This window comes from Geotrypetes seraphini, chromosome 14 (genome assembly GCF_902459505.1).
Source record: "Geotrypetes seraphini chromosome 14, aGeoSer1.1, whole genome shotgun sequence".
Lineage (NCBI taxonomy): Eukaryota > Metazoa > Chordata > Amphibia > Gymnophiona > Dermophiidae > Geotrypetes > Geotrypetes seraphini.
In genome coordinates this window covers 75138550-75156362 of record NC_047097.1, presented here as the reverse complement: position 1 = coordinate 75156362, position 17813 = coordinate 75138550, and the positions used below count along the sequence as shown (strand labels likewise).

Sequence of the window (17813 nt, the reverse complement as noted above, 5' to 3'; positions counted from 1 at the left end):
TTGCGCTCCCTCAGTATCCTGGGATGGATCCCGTCCTCTCCCATCGTTTTGTCCACCTTCAGTTTTTCAAGTTGTTCATAAACACTTTCCTCTGTGAACGATGAAGAATCTACTTCATTTTCTTGTGTTACTTTGCCAGACAATCTCGGTCCTTCTCCAGGATTTTCTTCCGTGAACATAGAACAGAAGTATTTGTTTAGCATGTTTGCTTTTTCCTCATCGCTCTTCACATATCGGTTCATAGTATCTTTTAGATTTCAAATTCCATTTTTCATCTTCCTCCTTTCACTAATATATCTGAAAAAAAAATTGTCTCCCTTTTTTACATTTTTAGCCATTTGCTCTTCCGCCTGCGCTTTCATCAGACGTATCTCTCTCTTGGTTTCTTTCAATTTCATCTGGTAGTCCTTTCTGTACTCCTTTTCTTGGGGTTTTTAATATTTCAGGAACACCAACTCTTTTGCCTTTATTTACTCCTGAATAAACACATAGAGAATGGCGATTTAGGGTTTTTAGGGGTGGTGGACCTGATTCATATTCCTTCCCGCATCATGGAATTTTGATGGAGCCTACGGTCAAACTTGTCCATGGTACGGCCCTCCCTGCCTGGAGGGACCGCAGCGTAGAGCTTAGATGGTTGAGCTTTCTTTAAAGAAAATTCCACAATCAAGGACTGGTGAGACAATTGAGATTTCTCAAATCCTTTGCAAGGTACGGTGCGATACCTGGATTCCAGCTTGAATGGAATGGCTGTAATGGAATAAGGAGTTTCCATATTCCTGAAGAAAACTGCTTTAACACTGGAGTCATAAGAAGCCTCAAGGTCTCCTTAGGTGGATGAGGTAACTCCATATCGGCCAAGTACTCAGGACTGTATTTGGAGTCAGAATGGAGATCCAGCTGAAGAGCTTTCCCCATGTCAAAGACAAACCTCGCAAAAGAGGCAGACTTTGAGGTAGAAGGACCTTCAGGAGAAGGAGTGCGAGACTTAGGAGCCACCAAATAGGAAGGAGAAGCCTCACTGGAATATTGAGGAAGCTCAGAATCCAGTCGTATAGTGACTGAAGAAGCTCCACTACCTGTGTTCGGAGGAGTCGGAGAGTGCTTGTGCTTAAGAAGTCTCGATGGTGAAGTCCCCGGGATCCGAGGCACAGAGTGGGTCGAGACAGGGGGAGAAGGCTCCCTCGGAGGCGGTCTCGATGGAGGAGTCTTCGACCTTGATGGACTGCGAGAAGCAGCCGGTGCAGAAGCTTTGCAAGACTTGTTTAGATTTTGAAGAAGTCTCGACAGCCTTGGATAGACGAGGCATAGAAGACTCAGTATCTGGAAGAGAAGACTGCAGTTGGAGAAAAAACTCCTGGCTGAGCTTGGAAGCAAGATGCTTCGAATGCCTCGAGCGATACCTCGATCGAGGTGGAGGAGATTGTGTCCCAAGAGGAGGCGAAGAGTCAATGGATGATAAGCGACGAGACTTCCGAGACTTGCCTCGAGGTGCTTCAAGAGGAGGTTCCAGCTGAATCTCAGGCTGGCTCGCAGGAAGCAGGGTTGAGGCAGGGAGGAACTGAGCCATGACCGAAGAAATCTGAGTGGTCAGAATGGCTTTGAACATGTCCTCGAACATGGGCACCGAGACGAAGGGATCAGGTCTCGAAGGTGCAGCAGTGCGCTCCAAAGAGGGCGATCTCGAGGAAGAGTATTCCCTATGTTTGGAAGCACACTTAGCTGGAGGTCTCGAAGAGGCTGGCAGGACCATAAGCAAGGCCTGGGATGCCTGAGACAGAGTCAACCAGCTTTTAGAGAGGTTGACCACCCAGCCTAGCAACAGCAGAAACTCCTCAACTTGACCCATAAACCAGAGCTCTCTTGAAACTTTGCTCGAATCAACCAGTGGTCCAGATAGGGATGAACCAGAATGCCTTCCTTGCGCAAGGCCGCCACCACTACTACCATAATTTTGGTGAAAATCCGTGGGGCCATAGCCAGATGAAAAGGAAGTCCTCAAAACTGATAGTGCTCTTCCAAAATCGCAAAGCAAAAGAAGTGCTGATGGGAGGCCTGAACTGTAACATGCATGTAGGCCTCAGTCAAGTTGAGAGACGTTTCTAGACTCCTATCTATTACTAATTATGTATTCCTAGCTAATCTTTTTGTAAACCACATAGAACTTAAAAGGTGATGTGGTCTAGAAATGGATTTTATGTTATATGTTAGAAACTCCCCAGGATAAACAGCGAGAATAACAGACTTCAGGGTTTCCATGCGAAAAAAAGGAACACGGAGTGCCCTGATGACACCTTTCAGATCTAGAATGGGCTGAACGACCCCTTCTTCTTGGGTACCACAAAGTAAATGGAATACCTGCCGGTACGAATCTCCTGAGGTCCAGCAACTTTTGCAGCGACCAATGAAAAGCCCTTTCTTCCCAAGTTGCCTAACAGGGGGAAAGAGAGGAAACGATCTGGTAAGGGCAAGTAAAACTCAAGAGCATAGCTATTCCAAATCACCTCTAGGACCTACTGATCCGTTGTAAACTTGGCCCATCCCCGGTAAAAGTCCCGCAACTGGGCTCCCACCAGAACCAAGGGAAGGACCCACAGTAAGTCATTGGGCTGGACAGGCAGAGAGGAGCCACCGGTGGAGTCCTGACTTCCCTGGCGGGCTCCGCAAAAGGACTGCATGGGCTGAAAGAAGCGTCCTCTGGAAGGGAAAGGTGGTACTGATGAAAATCATGCACATACCCATGGGAGGCACTACCCCGAGACACCTGGCGAGGTTGATCCTCTGAAAGTCGAGGCAGAGTCACTCAAGGCCTGAACAAGCTTATCCAACTCCTCCCCAAAGAGGAAAGAGCCCCGAAAAGGAAATTTAATGAGTGGAGACTTAGAGGCCGCATATGCCGACCACCCCCAAAGCCACAGGGTATGGTGAGTAGCTACTCTGAGGGCCGACGCCCAAAACAGATCATGCATGGCATCAGAGGGATAAGAAGTGTCAAGCTCAATCTTAGCCACATCCTTATCCACTAAGGACCAGTCAGCCAACTCTCAGTCAAGGACTTGCTCAGACCACCGGAAGCAAGTCCGGGCCACCAGACCGCCACAAATCACCACATGGACAGCTAAACAGCCATGTCAAAATTCTGCTTAAGAAGAAACAATCCTGGGGGTCTCTCAGGGACAAACCGTCCTCACTAGCATGATATGCCGACGAGCGATAGCCGAGACCACCACTTCAACCACAGGAGACTTAAAAGTATCTCTATCCCCATCAGGAATGGGATAAAGTCTTGCCATAGAACGTGCAAAGTGAAAAGGCGTGTCCTGCATCTTCCACTGTGCATGCACCACATCCTGAATATCCTGATGCAAAGGAAAAGGGCGAGATGCTGACCAGATCCCCTGAAGCAGAGGGTCTACAAAGCACAAAACCAAAGACACCTGGAGAATAAGCTCCTATAGCTCTTCCCGGTGAACAATGTGCACGACTGACTCACCTCGCCAATCAGCGTCTCCAAAAAAACTTCCGTCAGCATCATCCGTCCCCTCTAAAAGATCTTGGAAGTCTATCTCCAGGTCCAAGTCCTCATCCAGCGAAACTGGATCAGCTAGAAAAAAAGTACTCATCCCCAAGACATACACAACCGCTTGGATGATGGCAGGGGAGACTAGATGGAAGCAGACGCTGGAGACTGAACAGAGGCGGCCGTGGAAGGCAAAGACCTCCAAGAAGACCCCTGTGGAAGAAGCAGGACCCCCAGCTGCCTGTAAATAAGCCTTGTATATGGTTAAAATAGAATCAGGGCAAAAATCCTCCCGGTGGCACCACATAATTCACTGCAGGTGCAGAAGAAACAGCTAGGATCTGTTCTTGTCTCTCTAAAACAGTAGGAAGGTTGCCTGAAAGAAATGGCAGAGCTTTCCGCCAAAACTGAAGGCAAGCCAGCTGAAAAACTGTTTCCCAATGTCAGTATAAGCAATGAGACCTGACTAGACTCCGCCTCTAACTCAGAACCGCATGCAGCAGCTGCTGTAGCAGTAAGGCATCATCGGTGGTCAAGGAAATCCCAGTGTTGGCAGCAGATGAAGTACGGGCTTCTCCACTGCTCCCCACCAATGAGTAATGCACGCGCAAAGGGGAATACTGTATGCCGGCACCCAAAGCCGATTCCCCTTCGAAGCAGCCAAACACTTCATGCACACGCCGGCTGCATCCACCACTCGGTGCGCACATCTGCTTTTTAAAAGTGCTATTGTATGCGCAGGAGACCCATGCACAAAATCGCCGGTTAGAAAAAAAAGGAAAGCAATTAAATCCAACTCAATGCTTTCTTTAGACCGGCTACCACAAGCACAAGATCTCATAACATAACATAAAACTCACTTGCATACCACAAATACCATTAAGTTCTATGCGGTTCACAAAGATTAATAATACAAATGAATAAACATCCAATTTCTAACTTCCAAAAGATTCTCTAAAAAGATACGTCTTTAAGGCACGTCGAAATTGCCGATACGAAATTGGGAATGTGAATATATGAGTTAAATCCCTAGGCCATGAGGCTGCCTGAAAAGATAGTAATCGTTCCTGAAATTTCTTGTATTTACATCCCTTTACAGAGGGGAATGAAAATAATGAATGAGATTTTCTAGAGTGTTTAGAGTTTGTAATAATAAAAGATTCCATAAGGTACTCAGGAATTGAGCCTGTTAGTGCCTTAAAGCAAATGCAGCCGAGCTTAACTCGTGCCTCAACTGGAAGCCAGTGCAGTTGACGATAAAATTCAATGATATGATCATACTTCCTCAAGTTGAAAATCAATCTGACTGCTGCATTCTGAATTATGCACAGTCTGTAAAGGTTTTTCTGAGTACCAGCAAGATAAACAATGTTACAATCGTCCAATTGGCTAAGGACAAGTGAATGAACCAGCAATCGAAAGGAATTAATATCAAAATATGCTCTAATAGTTCTCAGTTTCCATAAAGTATAGAAACCCTTTTGAACCAACGAGTCAACCTGATTTCTCATAAAAAGGCTACGATCTAAAATTACACCAAGTATCTTTATGATTGACTGGATTACTATAGATTGTATCATTTATAGATGTAATATCTTCATTTAAATTTGGTGATGCAATGAAAATTTTAGTTTTTTCTGTATTAATTTTCAATTTAAATTCTGACCTCCAAAATTCAATTATAGAATCTCTACCACAGTTTGATTTGCTTGAGAAAGAGAAGTATAAACAGGAATTAAGATAGTGATGTAAAGAAGAAGGGAACAGACCCCAAAGGCTCTCCAAACTGTAGTCCATGCCTAAAATGTGGCCAGGCGTACAGTTGAGGCTCCTTTAAAGAAATAAAATTTGGGGAGGTGGGGGAAAGGAAGGGAGGGATTTGACCCTTTCGAGTGTGGCACCGCCTGAGGTCAGAAGGACCCCTGAGGGTCCCCCAAGCTCAGTCCGGAAAGCAAAAAGGGAAAACAGAAAGTTCACTAATCAGATCCAACAGGCCCTAACTAACCAAAGGAAAGACTGCACAGGCTTACCATCTTCACCTGCTGGAGACTGAGAACAGACCGATTGTAGATGGACTGCACAGCCCACTTGAACTACTGCCAGAAGTCAATTATGTGCCAGTCTTCAACTGCTGGCAGAGGAACGTAAACTCATCCATTCTGTGCTGGTCTGGAGGGACGCTAAAGAAAGAAACTTCAGCGAAGAAAAATGAAAAAAGTAGCAGAGCAGATCAAAAAGACTTCTGCACAGTTCGCTTGCAGAAATAAAAATTACAGGGGGCTCTGTGCTCCTAGACTAAGTGGGAGAACCAGTGCACAGAGAAGTTTGTAGATTTCTGTAAGACCCGGTTTGCAAGTGGAGAGAACCCAGAAGGGATGTAACAGAATAGGTTTATATTAGAGGATTAACACAGTATGAGATTTGACATTTGTCAGGTGTACTGGGACAGGGCTGGAGTGCCTTACAGCTAGTAAAATTTCACTCAGATACATCCTGCATATTACTGCTCACCATTATCAGATTACTCCATTTTCCCTCAGCATTCTTAGGTTTTTTTCATGAACTGTGTGATGAAACTGTGCATTAATGCACATATTGCTATAGTTATGTTAGTTATCTTTTGAAGTAACACTAACCCTAGAACTGGAATCCTCTTCTATGTCTATCCCTCTCATACAGGTGGATACCTCGCTGGCACCGGTCCAGCACATCCCTCGCCTTCTTTCCTGTGCATTATAAGTTCTAACAGGCTCAGCTTCCTGCTGCCTACTGGCATGAGGTGTTTTCTGCTCCCATTCCGAGATGCAGGAAGCCACAGATATACTGCTACATGAGTTGGAACGCCTGTGAGGCTGTGGCTGGGTCAGAGGCTGGCTGCTAGGGAGCTGAGGAACAGAGTTACCGAGGAACTAAAGAAATTGGAGAAATGTTAATGAACACACATGAAACAACTGTAGTGAAAGAAAGCTACAAAACAGATAGTGCCTTCTCCTAAAAAGCTGACACCACAGACAACTCTAAAAGGTTTTGCTACTAAGAGGTTCTAATATAGTAACATTTTCTGTATAACTGGTCAATCTCAAACAGGAGCAACACAAGAAAATTCTCCTACAATTAGGCTTGGCATTTTCACCAACACTACTATGAGAGGGCTTCCTAAGCCTTTTCCCACTAGCCACAGCTCAAGCACAGATGAAGCATGACATACAGGTACTGGGGAGGGAGATGCTGATCTCATGACGACCTTTGGCTCCCTTTCCCGATCTCTCTCTCGTGCTGGCCGCTCTGGCTTTTCATTCTTCGTTTCTGTGACAATAGCTTTGAGCTGCTTTAGCTTCTCATCTTTGACCCAGAGCTTGTTCTGCATTTCCAACTGCTTTGCCGCCACACGACGCTCCTGCAAAGGACAAGGGGAAGAGGGTAAAAAGAGTAAAGTAGGGAACCATTAACATCCTTTTGTAATGATTAAACGCCATTATTCTTTGGTAGTATACATCAGTTATTATAGGGAGGGGGGAGGATATTTTGGGATGGGTGAGGGTGGGGTGAGGGTTAAATATTTGTATTATAAGATATAATAGTAAAAATATCAAGTGATGTATACATTGTTACTGTTTTGATATTTGTACACTTGATGAAAGTTTGAAAATGAATAACGATTTTTTTAAAAAAAGAGTAAAGTACATTTCATTTTAAAATCAGTGGTTCCGGATAGGAGTAATCTGAAAACCCAACTTTTTGATAAAGCCTTCAATCCTTAACCCTACTCCTTTGCCCTCCAACTCAGCCAGCATACCCTGTTTCCCCGAATATTTGACACTGTCTTATATTTTTAAAAACTCCAAAATATGCACAAGGTCTTATTTTCAGGGGGATGTCTTATTTTTCCATGAAGAAGAATACAGTACACATTTATTGCTGAAAAAAAGACATTTATTACCTGTATATGGTACAGGTCATCACAAACCAGAAAAGCTGCATCACAAACCAGAAAAAACTATCACAAACCAGAAAAACATTTAAGGCCCTGATTCTCCAAAAGTGCGTCCCGATTTTAGGCAGCTGTAGACGTCCTACAGCTGTCTAATCAGCCAATCGGGATGCACGTTTAAAAAAAAAAAAAATGCTCCCCAGTCAGGCCGCCCGGGAGAGGCGTCCTATACTAAACGCCGATTCTGTAACCGGCGGCTTTAGAGAATCGGGTTAAATTAGACGCGGCCGCTATACTTATGGCAGCAAGGGATCTCCCTGCTGCAATATGTATAGCGGCCGCGGTTGTTGCGGCCGCCTGTCCCATCACCGACAGGAGAATGCCTAACTCCTCCTGCCGGAAAGCCCAACGACCCCCCGCCCCAACTAATCTCCCTCCCCCAACTAACCTTTCAATGTTGGTCAGCTGGACGGGTCTTGCTGCCGTCCAGCCGACGGGTCTGCCTCGTGGAAATGAGACGGCACGCCCCTTCCCGGCCCATCCCCGCTAAATCTAAGGCCTGATTGGCCCAGGCTAGGCACCTTGGCCAATCAGGCCTTAGGATTAGTGGGGATGGGCGGACCCGCTATGCCTAAGGCCTGATTGGTCCAGGCTTCTACAGCCTGGGCCAATCAGGCCTTAGATTTAGCGGGGATGGGCCGGGAAGGGGCGTGCTGTCTCATTTCCACGAGGCAGACCCGTCGGCTGGACGGCAGCAAGACCCGTCCAGCTGACCAACATTGAAAGGTTAGTTGGGGGAGGGAGATTAGTTGGGGCGGGGGGTCGTTGGGCTTTCCGGCAGGAGGAGTTGGGCATCCTCCTGTCGGCGATTACGAGTTTGGGGGGGGGGGAGGGGGTTCCGGGGTTCAGACAGGAGGAGTTGGGCATCCTCCTGTCGGCGATTACGAGTTTGGGGGAGGAGGGGGTTCCGGGGTTCCGACAGGAGGAGTTGGGCATCCTCCTGTCGGCGATTACGAGTTTGGGGGGGGGGAGGGGGTTCCGGGGTTCCGACAGGAGGAGTTGGGCATCCTCCTGTCGGCGATTACGAGTTTGGGGGGGAGGGGGCTCGGGGTTCCGACAGGAGGAGTTAGGCATTCTCCTGTCGGTGATGGGACAGGCGGCCGCAACAACTGCGGCCGCTATACATATTGCAGCAGGGAGATCCCTTGCTGCCATAAGTATAGCGGCCGCGTCTAATTTAACCCGATTCTCTAAAGCCGCCGGTTACAGAATCGGCGTTTAGTATAGGACGCCTCTCCCGGGCGGCCTGACTGGGGAGCATTTTTTTTTTTTTTAAACGTGCATCCCGATTGGCTGATTAGACAGCTGTAGGACGTCTACAGCTGCCTAAAATCGGGACGCACTTTTGGAGAATCAGGGCCTCGGTGTACAGATGCTGTTCCTGGGCTTGTTTTCCTGGACAGCGGAAGCAGGAAGTTGTGTGACCACGCATACGGTACTGTACCAGTACTCTGGATCGCCAAGACATGCTTGCCAAATAGTGCCTTATTTTCGGGGGGGGGGGGGGGGCTTATATTTCCCAGGTGGGGGAAAAAAGGGGGGTGTCTTACTAAAGGAGGAGGTCCTATAATGGGGGAAACACGGTATTAACCGTTCCCCTTAACTGGATCCATGACATCCTGTTTGTCTGTCTTATCTGTTTAGATTATAAGCTTTCGAGCAGGGACTGTCTTCTTTGAAACTTTGTACAGTGTTGCATGTGTTTTGTAGCACTATAAAAATAATTAATAGTAGTAGTAATCCTTGCTCTTCAAGACAAACATATTTCTATTGTTGTTTTCTCATAACACAAACTGCCTTGTATCTCTTAAAGAAGGGCAGAAAGTACATAAAATGATCATGATATGAGAAGACGGTTATACAGCCACATGCCACTGGAACAAGTTGCCTGGTAGACTCCAAACAGTTTCAGAATACCTATTCTTTAAGACAGGCATTAAAGACCTGGCTATTTCAGAAATAACTATGAATCATATAGATCCAAGTTTATTTTATACTTAATATACTGCAGGGCTGCCCAAGTCCGGTCCTCGAGATCTACTGGCAGGCCAGGTTTTCAGAATATTCATAATGAATATGCATGAGAGAGATTTGCATACCAAGAAGACAGTGCAGGCAAATCTCTCTCATGCATATTCATTGTGGATATCCTGAAAACCTGGACAGCCCTGATATACTGTCTATCAACTAGTACCTAGACCAGGGATCTCAAAGTCCCTCCTTGAGGGCCGCAATCCAGTCGGGTTTTCAGGATTTCCCCAATGAATATGCATGAGATCTATGTGCATGCACTGCTTTCAATGCATATTCATTGGGGAAATCCTGAAAACCCAACTGGATTGCAGCCCTCAAGGAAGGACTTTGAGATCCCTGACCTCGACGGTTTACAATGCTAAAAGATAGTAAAATTAAATGGGGAGGGGAACCATAAGGGAGAGGGCGGATTTGCCGATTGCATTAACTTATTCTATCTTGATATTTTTTTCATAACTTTTAGTGGACAAAAAAATGCCCAAAAAATTAAAGTTGGAGCTGGCACTAAGCTCAGGAGCTCAATAAATTGCCAGGTTTGGGGGGGAGGGGTTATTTTAATTTAAGAACTGTGTCTTTTTGCTCTATGAGCATACAAAATGGCTACAAGACTGAACTTCATTTATAAAACAAAATCAGATCTATTCCCATCCTACTGGTCCATTATTACTTCTGACTTGGATTGGCCTCCGTGACCATCTTATGTTCTTATTTCCAATCTCTAAGGCAGTGCATCACAAACTGTGTGCGCCATGAGATGCTGGCGAGGAGCAGGTGCCAGCTGACTGCTTACAGGACATGTCTCTCGCAGCAAGAGGCACGTTCTGTTTCTCCTCCTAGTCTGCTAAAGTGACCTACATGCAGTGATTCAATGTTTACACAATGAATCTGTACCGCATGCAGGGTTTTCACTGGCAAAAACTTTGGTACGGTGCATGCATACTCGCACTGCAGGACCCATGCTCTAGGACACTTACACATTCCTTCTCCCATTTCATGGAAGTCTCTGTCATCATTCCCTGCAATCTTGTCTCCAGCCTACGCTTGTCTGAGAGCTGTCGATGTAGTTTCTGGTTACTACTCTCCAATTCCTGCTGTAAGGCTCGCTTGTCTTCCTCATAAATGGTAGCTGTTTTCTCCAGGATCTCAATCTGAAAACCAAATGTTTATAAGTGAAACACCACACTAAGGTAAAGAATTCAGGATTGGTAATGAGTTACATTCCTGCACCATCAACAATTTTCTTTCCATTAGTCCCAACAAATCAATCCAGACTTGGGGGTTGGGCCCATCTACCAGCAGGTGGAGATAGAATGCTAGAGATTGCCATATAGCAGTGTTTCTTTCCCAACTTCTTCAAGCCATGTATCCCCCAAGTCTAACAAATCAAGTTTCAAGTTTATTAAAACATTTTTATACCGCTCATTCAAATTGCTAAGCGGTGTACAGCTAAGGTAAAAAGCTAATTTTTAAAAAGAAACAGAACCAATTAGTGTTAAAATATTGTACAATACAGTATCGAGTTAATAGACTTGAACAGAGACACATATACTAACTGGACACAAGAGGGAAAGTAGGACTAAAATTAAAATATTTTACTATAGAGTACATTTAGGGATAAAACAACAGGAAGGGAAAAGGACTGTAGTTATTTTAGCCCTAAAAAGGACAATTTTATCCAAAAGCGTCCTCAAATAAAAATGTTTTGAGTTTTGCTTTAAATTGTTTTATCGAGGTTTCCGCACGCAAGTGACAGGGCAATGAATTCCATAGCACTCCAATTGTGAAGGACCACAAAGGCCTTATAGATAACCTCGCTAACTATAGACCCATCGCCTCAATACCAATATACGTCAAACTTATAGAAGGACTAGTTGCACAATTCCTCACAAATTACCTGGAAGACCACAATCTTCTCCACCCCTCTCAATCGGGATTCAGATCCAACCACAGCATGGAGACTTTACTAGTAACCCTACTAGACACAGCCCAACAGCAACTCAGCAAAGGCAGAAGGATGCTGATAATTCAACTCGATCTATCTGCAGCATTCGATCTGGTCGACCACACCATCCTACTACAGACACTAGAAACCATAGGGATCTCAGGCAGGGTATACAATTGGTTCGAAGGATTCCTTAAATACAGATCTTATAGAGTAATCTTAAATCAGAACCATGGTCCAACCTCTGTGGAGTTCCTCAAGGATCACCTCTCTCACCTTCTCTCTTCAACCTCTTCTTATCCTCCCTTGGGTCTACCCTAGACAATCTGAATGTAACTTCATTCAGCTACGCTGACGACATCACCATACTCCTACACTTTGATGCTCCTGACCCAACTTCTACAGAAAAATTGGAAAAAACCCTTCAAGCAGTGGAAAAATGGATGGCAGATCACAAATTGAAGCTGAACACTGACAAAACAAAATTTCTACTGCTTGAAAAGGATAAGAGGGGGGGCGTGGCTTGGAGCGCGCACGATATGGCAGCCTAACTGCAGCGCTCCCGTATCCAGGCAACAAACGGAACAAAAATAATATTTCTACTTTTTCAAATCGCGATTAAAAACACTTAAAACAACGTCGGAGATGGCGAATATGAAGCAGGGGAAAGCTGAAAAACCTTCGACATCAGGTATCTCAGCAAAAAGAACAAAAGTCACTCCCCTGTCACCATCGAGTGTGCCGTTCCCGATGGAGACTGAAGAACTCACTGAAAAGGCTGATATAATGACTGAACTGTATAAAATAAAACTGATGCTGACTGAAAACTCCAATAAAATATCTGAAGTAAAAGAAGAGCTGCTTAACATGAAACAAGAAATCCAAACTGAGAGACTGAGAATGACAGTGCTGGAAGAAAAAGTGGAGAGGTTTGAATCTTTCACAAAGGAATATGACAATGATAAAAAAGAAATAGCAGCTTTAAAAAATCAAATGGTGGACATGGAAAACCGAGGAAAAAGGAAGAACATCAGAATTTTGGGGCTGGCTGAAAATATTGAAGGAGAAGATCCAGTACAATTCCTGGAAAATCTGTTACCTAAACTGCTTCAGCTCAATTCAAAATGGCCGTTAGAAATTGAAAGAGCCCACAGAATCCCCACAAGAAAGCCTGTAAACCAGGCTGCTCCAAGACCTTTGATATTCAAGGTGCTACGCTATCAACAAGCTCAAGAAATATTAAAAATGGCAAAAGCAAATAAAAACTTGAATTATAAAGGATCAAAACTAGTTTTAGTACCGGATTTTGCTAAATATACTGCTAACATAAGAAAACAATTCCTCACATACAGACAGCAGCTGAAGGAAAAAGGATACATATATGGTCTATATTATCCATCCACTATGAGAATATCCAGTGGAAATAAATCCATATATTTTCAAGACCCGGCAAAGCTGAAAGAATTTCTGACACAAAAAGATCCTAAGTTTATATAAAAAACAGAACAATTCAGCTGAAGAAAGAAGAAAGAAGAAAGAAGAATGAAGATGGGAAAAAAATGAAAATAAAGAAGATTATTATAAAAAAAAAAAAAAAAAAAAAAAAATAATTTTTAAGACATAAGAAATGTTATTAACTGGAAATAGTATATATTGTAATAGTGGATGCAATAATATAATATTATTTAAAAATCAGCATTCACAATTATTAATATCACTAATTATTATTATATTAAAAAAAAAAAAAAATATATAAAAATTTTATTATCAAAATATAAATAAAAATTATATATAAAATACAAGCTTTAATCAAATTAGATAATACATTCAATTATATAGCATATTAAATTATTAAGATTAAGTAATAATAAATGAGTTACAAAGAAATTATCATTAAATATTGGGAAAAATTTGTAATTGTTATATTGAGAATAAGATTTAATAATGAAATATATTAATTTATTATAAAATCAATATTTTAATTCTGTATAAGGAAATTATAATTTTATGAAATATATATAAGAAAAGTAATTGATTATTTACAGAAATAATTAACAAAATAGATGTCTAATAAATATTTTATTTTATTTAATTATTCAGTCATAATAATTTATTATGATAAATAAGAAAATAAGTAAATGAATGATAGAAATTTAATAAAATATGAATTTATTATAAAACTTATGTATTGACATAAAATGTATATTTTAATCAATTATTCATTCAAATTAATTTATTATGAAGATGATTTATGAAAATGATTGAAATGCATTATTATTAAGATTAATATTATATATTTATATTAAAAATGAATATACTTAATTTATATGAAGATATATAGATATATATATAGAGAATAAGAGCTACATTTGAAATATGTTTATATATTAAGAATATTATATTACATGTATGCATAATGAATATAATTTATGATTCAAATATATATAAATTTCAGTAAATTTATAAAATTTTATAGAATAAATGAATATAATTTTTAAGAATATAAGGGTAGAAATATAAAGAATGTATTGAATTCAAAAATATGTTTTTAAATAATATAATGAATTATTAGTTGCCTGGAGATGGAGTTGTAGGTTTTGCATGACCAATGCGTGTTCCAAATCAGAATAAGATAAAGGGTGGGAGGGGAGGGAAAATAATGGGTAGGATAGGGGTTAAAGTTTTAATGAATGTGCTAGGAACTAATCATGTAAATAATCATAGAATAGTGGATAAATATTGGATAAATATAATTATTAATTAGATGGATCTAAAAATGTATTCACTGAATGTCAATGGTTTAAATCATCCTATTAAGAAGAAGAAATTGTTATCGTTCCTTAAAAATCAAAATGCGGACATTTACTTTATTCAAGAAACTCATCTATCGGAAATTGAATCAAAAAAATTATCTGGAGGTTTTATTTCTAAATGTTTATTTGCACCGGCTATAAAGAAAAAGGCTGGAGTGGCTGTTTTAATAAATAAAAAATGTAATGCAGATTTTAAATTAATTAATTATGATCCCTTAGGAAGATGGGTACATGTCGAAATGGTTCTGGGAAATACTACCCTGAATTTATTCAATTTATATGCTCCTAATACGAATCAAATGGAGTTTTTTAAACAAATTCAACAGTTGCTTTTACCACTGGCTACATCTAATTTAATAGTAGCAGGGGATTTCAATGCTGTAATGGATCCGATATTGGATAAAAAACCAAGTAAAGTTATAAAATCATTAGGCTTAGATAATTTGATTCTATCTTGCGATTTAGTAGATATATGGCGAATTCTTCATTTTAATGATCAGGAATTTTCTTTTTGTTCTCAGGTCCATAAATCTTTTTCACGAATTGATTATATATTTGTTTCTAATAATATAGCGCAGCGCATCTTAAAAGCAGTAATTGATCCCATTATAATTTCAGATCATGCTGGTGTGTGGATTAGTCTTCAAAATTATGATGCTGAAAACTTAGATTTAATTTGGAGATTTAATAATGATTTATTAGCGGATTCAAAATTTCTTGAAGATTTCAAAATAAAAATGCAAGAATTCTTTCAATTTAATGAAACAGATGATATTAATGCTGAAATCTTATGGGATGCTTTTAAAGCAACTATGAGAGGAAATATTATTTCATATTCAACATTTATTAACAAACAAAAAAAAAAACAATTTCTTGAGATGGGAAAGCAAATTAAATTATTAGAAAATAAATTAATTGAGAAATGGGAAAATAATACATTACAAGAATTATTAAAATTAAAAGTTAAATACAATGAAATTTCTTCTCAAATTGTGAGGAAAGACATTTTCAACAAACAAGTACAATATTATGGAAATTCAAATAAAGCGGGGAAATTATTAGCAAACTTTCTAAAAGCAAAGAAAAGAAAATCTAAGATTATTGCAATTAAAGATACACAAGATAATACACATACCAACACAAAAGATATTATAACACAATTTCTTGATTTTTATAAAGAATTATATACTTCCAATTCTTATAAAAATAAAGAACAAGACGGATTAACTTTCTTAAATTCATATATTGGACCAAATATTCCAGATCATATAAAAGGAAGTTTAGAAGAACCTATATCTTTAAAAGAATTAGAAACAGCATTGAAGTCTCTTAGAGTTGGATCCGCTCCAGGTGGAGATGGGTATACTGTTGAATTTTATAAATTTTTCCAAAACATTATATTACCACATCTGTTAAATCTGTATCAATATCAATTAAAGAATGAAAAAATTTCTGGTACTATGGCAGAATCGATAATTATAGTCTTACCAAAACCAAACAAAGATCCTACTCTGGTATCAAATTACAGGCCTATTTCATTATTGAATGTGGATAATAAATTAATGGCTAAAGTATTAGCATTAAGATTGGCAAAAGCTCTCCCTTTCATTATTGATGTACATCAAACAGGATTTATTGCTAAAAGACACTCATCAAATAATACTAGATTAGCATTCCACTCATTAAATTTAGCAAAAAATATAAATGATCCAGCTTTTTTAATATCTTTAGATGCAGAAAAAGCTTTTGACAGAGTGGAATGGAATTTTATATACCAAGCTTTACAATGGTTTGGTATAGGATCCGGTTTTATTAAAATGATTCAGACATTGTATAGCTCTCCTGGAGCAAGATTATATATTAATAATAATTTATCAAATAGATTTAACTTGCATAGGGGAGTTAGACAAGGATGCCCTCTGTCTCCTTTACTTTTTGATATTGTCCTAGAACCTTTATTAATTGCAATAAACAAAACTAAGGAGATAGAGGGAATATCATTTACCAGTTTTGAATTTAAATTATCTGCATATGCAGATGATATATTATTATATTTAAGAAAACCGGAAACTACTATTCCAAGTATACTAAATTTAATAGAAAAATATGGTACTTTTTCTGGATATAAAATTAATTGGAATAAATCTGAAATTCTCCCAATAAATGTTCATTGTACCAAAGGATTATTTGACCCATATTCATTTATTTGGAAAGAGGATGGTATAAAATACTTAGGAATTATGATCAAAAATACAATAGAAGACACAGTCAAAGAGAATGAAAAACTTTTATTAAAAAAAATAACAGAAATGTGTGAGCAATGGAATCCATTACATCTTTCTTGGTGGGGAAGAATTCAAACAATTAAAATGATGATATTGCCTGTGGTTTGTTACCAAATGAGTATGATTCCAATATTTTTTCAGGGGTCATTTTATAAAAAACTTAATAATATTCTTACAAAATTTGTTTGGTGTGGGAAAAGACCAAGAATCGCTTTAGTATCATTACAAAGACCAATTATGGAAGGGGGGGTAAATTTTCCAAATTTTTATAGGTATCATCAAGCCTATATTTTAAGACAGGGTATGTATTGGATCCTCCCAGACCTTTTAGAAAATGTACCAGATTGGCTATATTTAGAATGGCGGCTCCTGTTCCCTTTATATCCAGAACAATTAATAACTATAACAATGCCTAAAAGATATAAAGACCACAGAATTTTATTTGACACTTGGAAAACATTGAGATATATCAGTAATCTATCACCAGAACCTATTGCTAAATCTCTAAATCAATCAATATGGATAAACTCCAGGATCAGAATTGGCGGATATAAAATCGTCTGGAAACAATGGATAAATGCAGGAATAAGAACATTGAATGATGTCATATCAGAAGGTTCACTGCTTAGTTTTTCACAATTGCAAAATAAATTTGGACTAAATAAAACACAATATTTTAAATGGATGCAATTGAAGCAGGCCATTCAGGTAGGGTTCCCTGAATGGAAAAATCTAAATAATAAATATAGCCTACAGGTTCTATGTTTCCAGACGGATTTTTTGGGTCACCAAGCCGCAAAATGGTACAAATTGATATACGGATTTTTAAATAAAAAAAAGAAAACAGGTCTTAGAGATATTTGGAGTATTGAGATTGGTCAGAAAATTTCTGAATCTCAATGGCCAAGATTTTGGTCCTGGAGATTAAGATCTACAAGGTCAGCATCTATGAATCAAACATGGTTGTTCTTATTACATAGAGTGTTCTGGACCCCAACGCGCCTGCAAAAAATAGATAGTACTAGATCTAATAGATGCTGGCATTGTAAATTGGAAATAGGGACGTTAGATCATTTAATCTTTTTCTGTCCCTGTGTAAACGCATTTTGGAATGCAATTTGGCCCCAAATTAATAAGTTACTAGAAAATCATGTAGGACTCTCATATGACACCATATTATTTGGCACTGCAATGAGAACTATGAGTCCGATTTCAGCAAATAATAATA

General features: G+C 39.8%; 1 protein-coding gene across 10 annotated transcripts in view; it reads right to left on the bottom strand.

Annotated features, from left to right (window-relative positions):
* The window catches only part of KIF23 (kinesin family member 23), a 203697-nt gene that overhangs the window by 61208 nt on the left and 124676 nt on the right, over positions 1 to 17813 (bottom strand). For 7 of the 10 annotated variants that reach the window (XM_033920429.1, XM_033920424.1, XM_033920434.1 and 4 more), the window contains 3 exons: positions 10520 to 10693; positions 6729 to 6917; positions 6157 to 6429 (listed from right to left, as the gene is read on the bottom strand). In XM_033920429.1, coding sequence (XP_033776320.1) covers positions 6157 to 6429; positions 6729 to 6917; positions 10520 to 10693 — 636 coding nt within the window. The remainder of the gene's footprint in view (positions 1 to 6156; positions 6430 to 6728; positions 6918 to 10519; positions 10694 to 17813) is intronic. The other 3 variants (XM_033920430.1, XM_033920431.1, XM_033920432.1) reach the window with 1 other exon arrangement.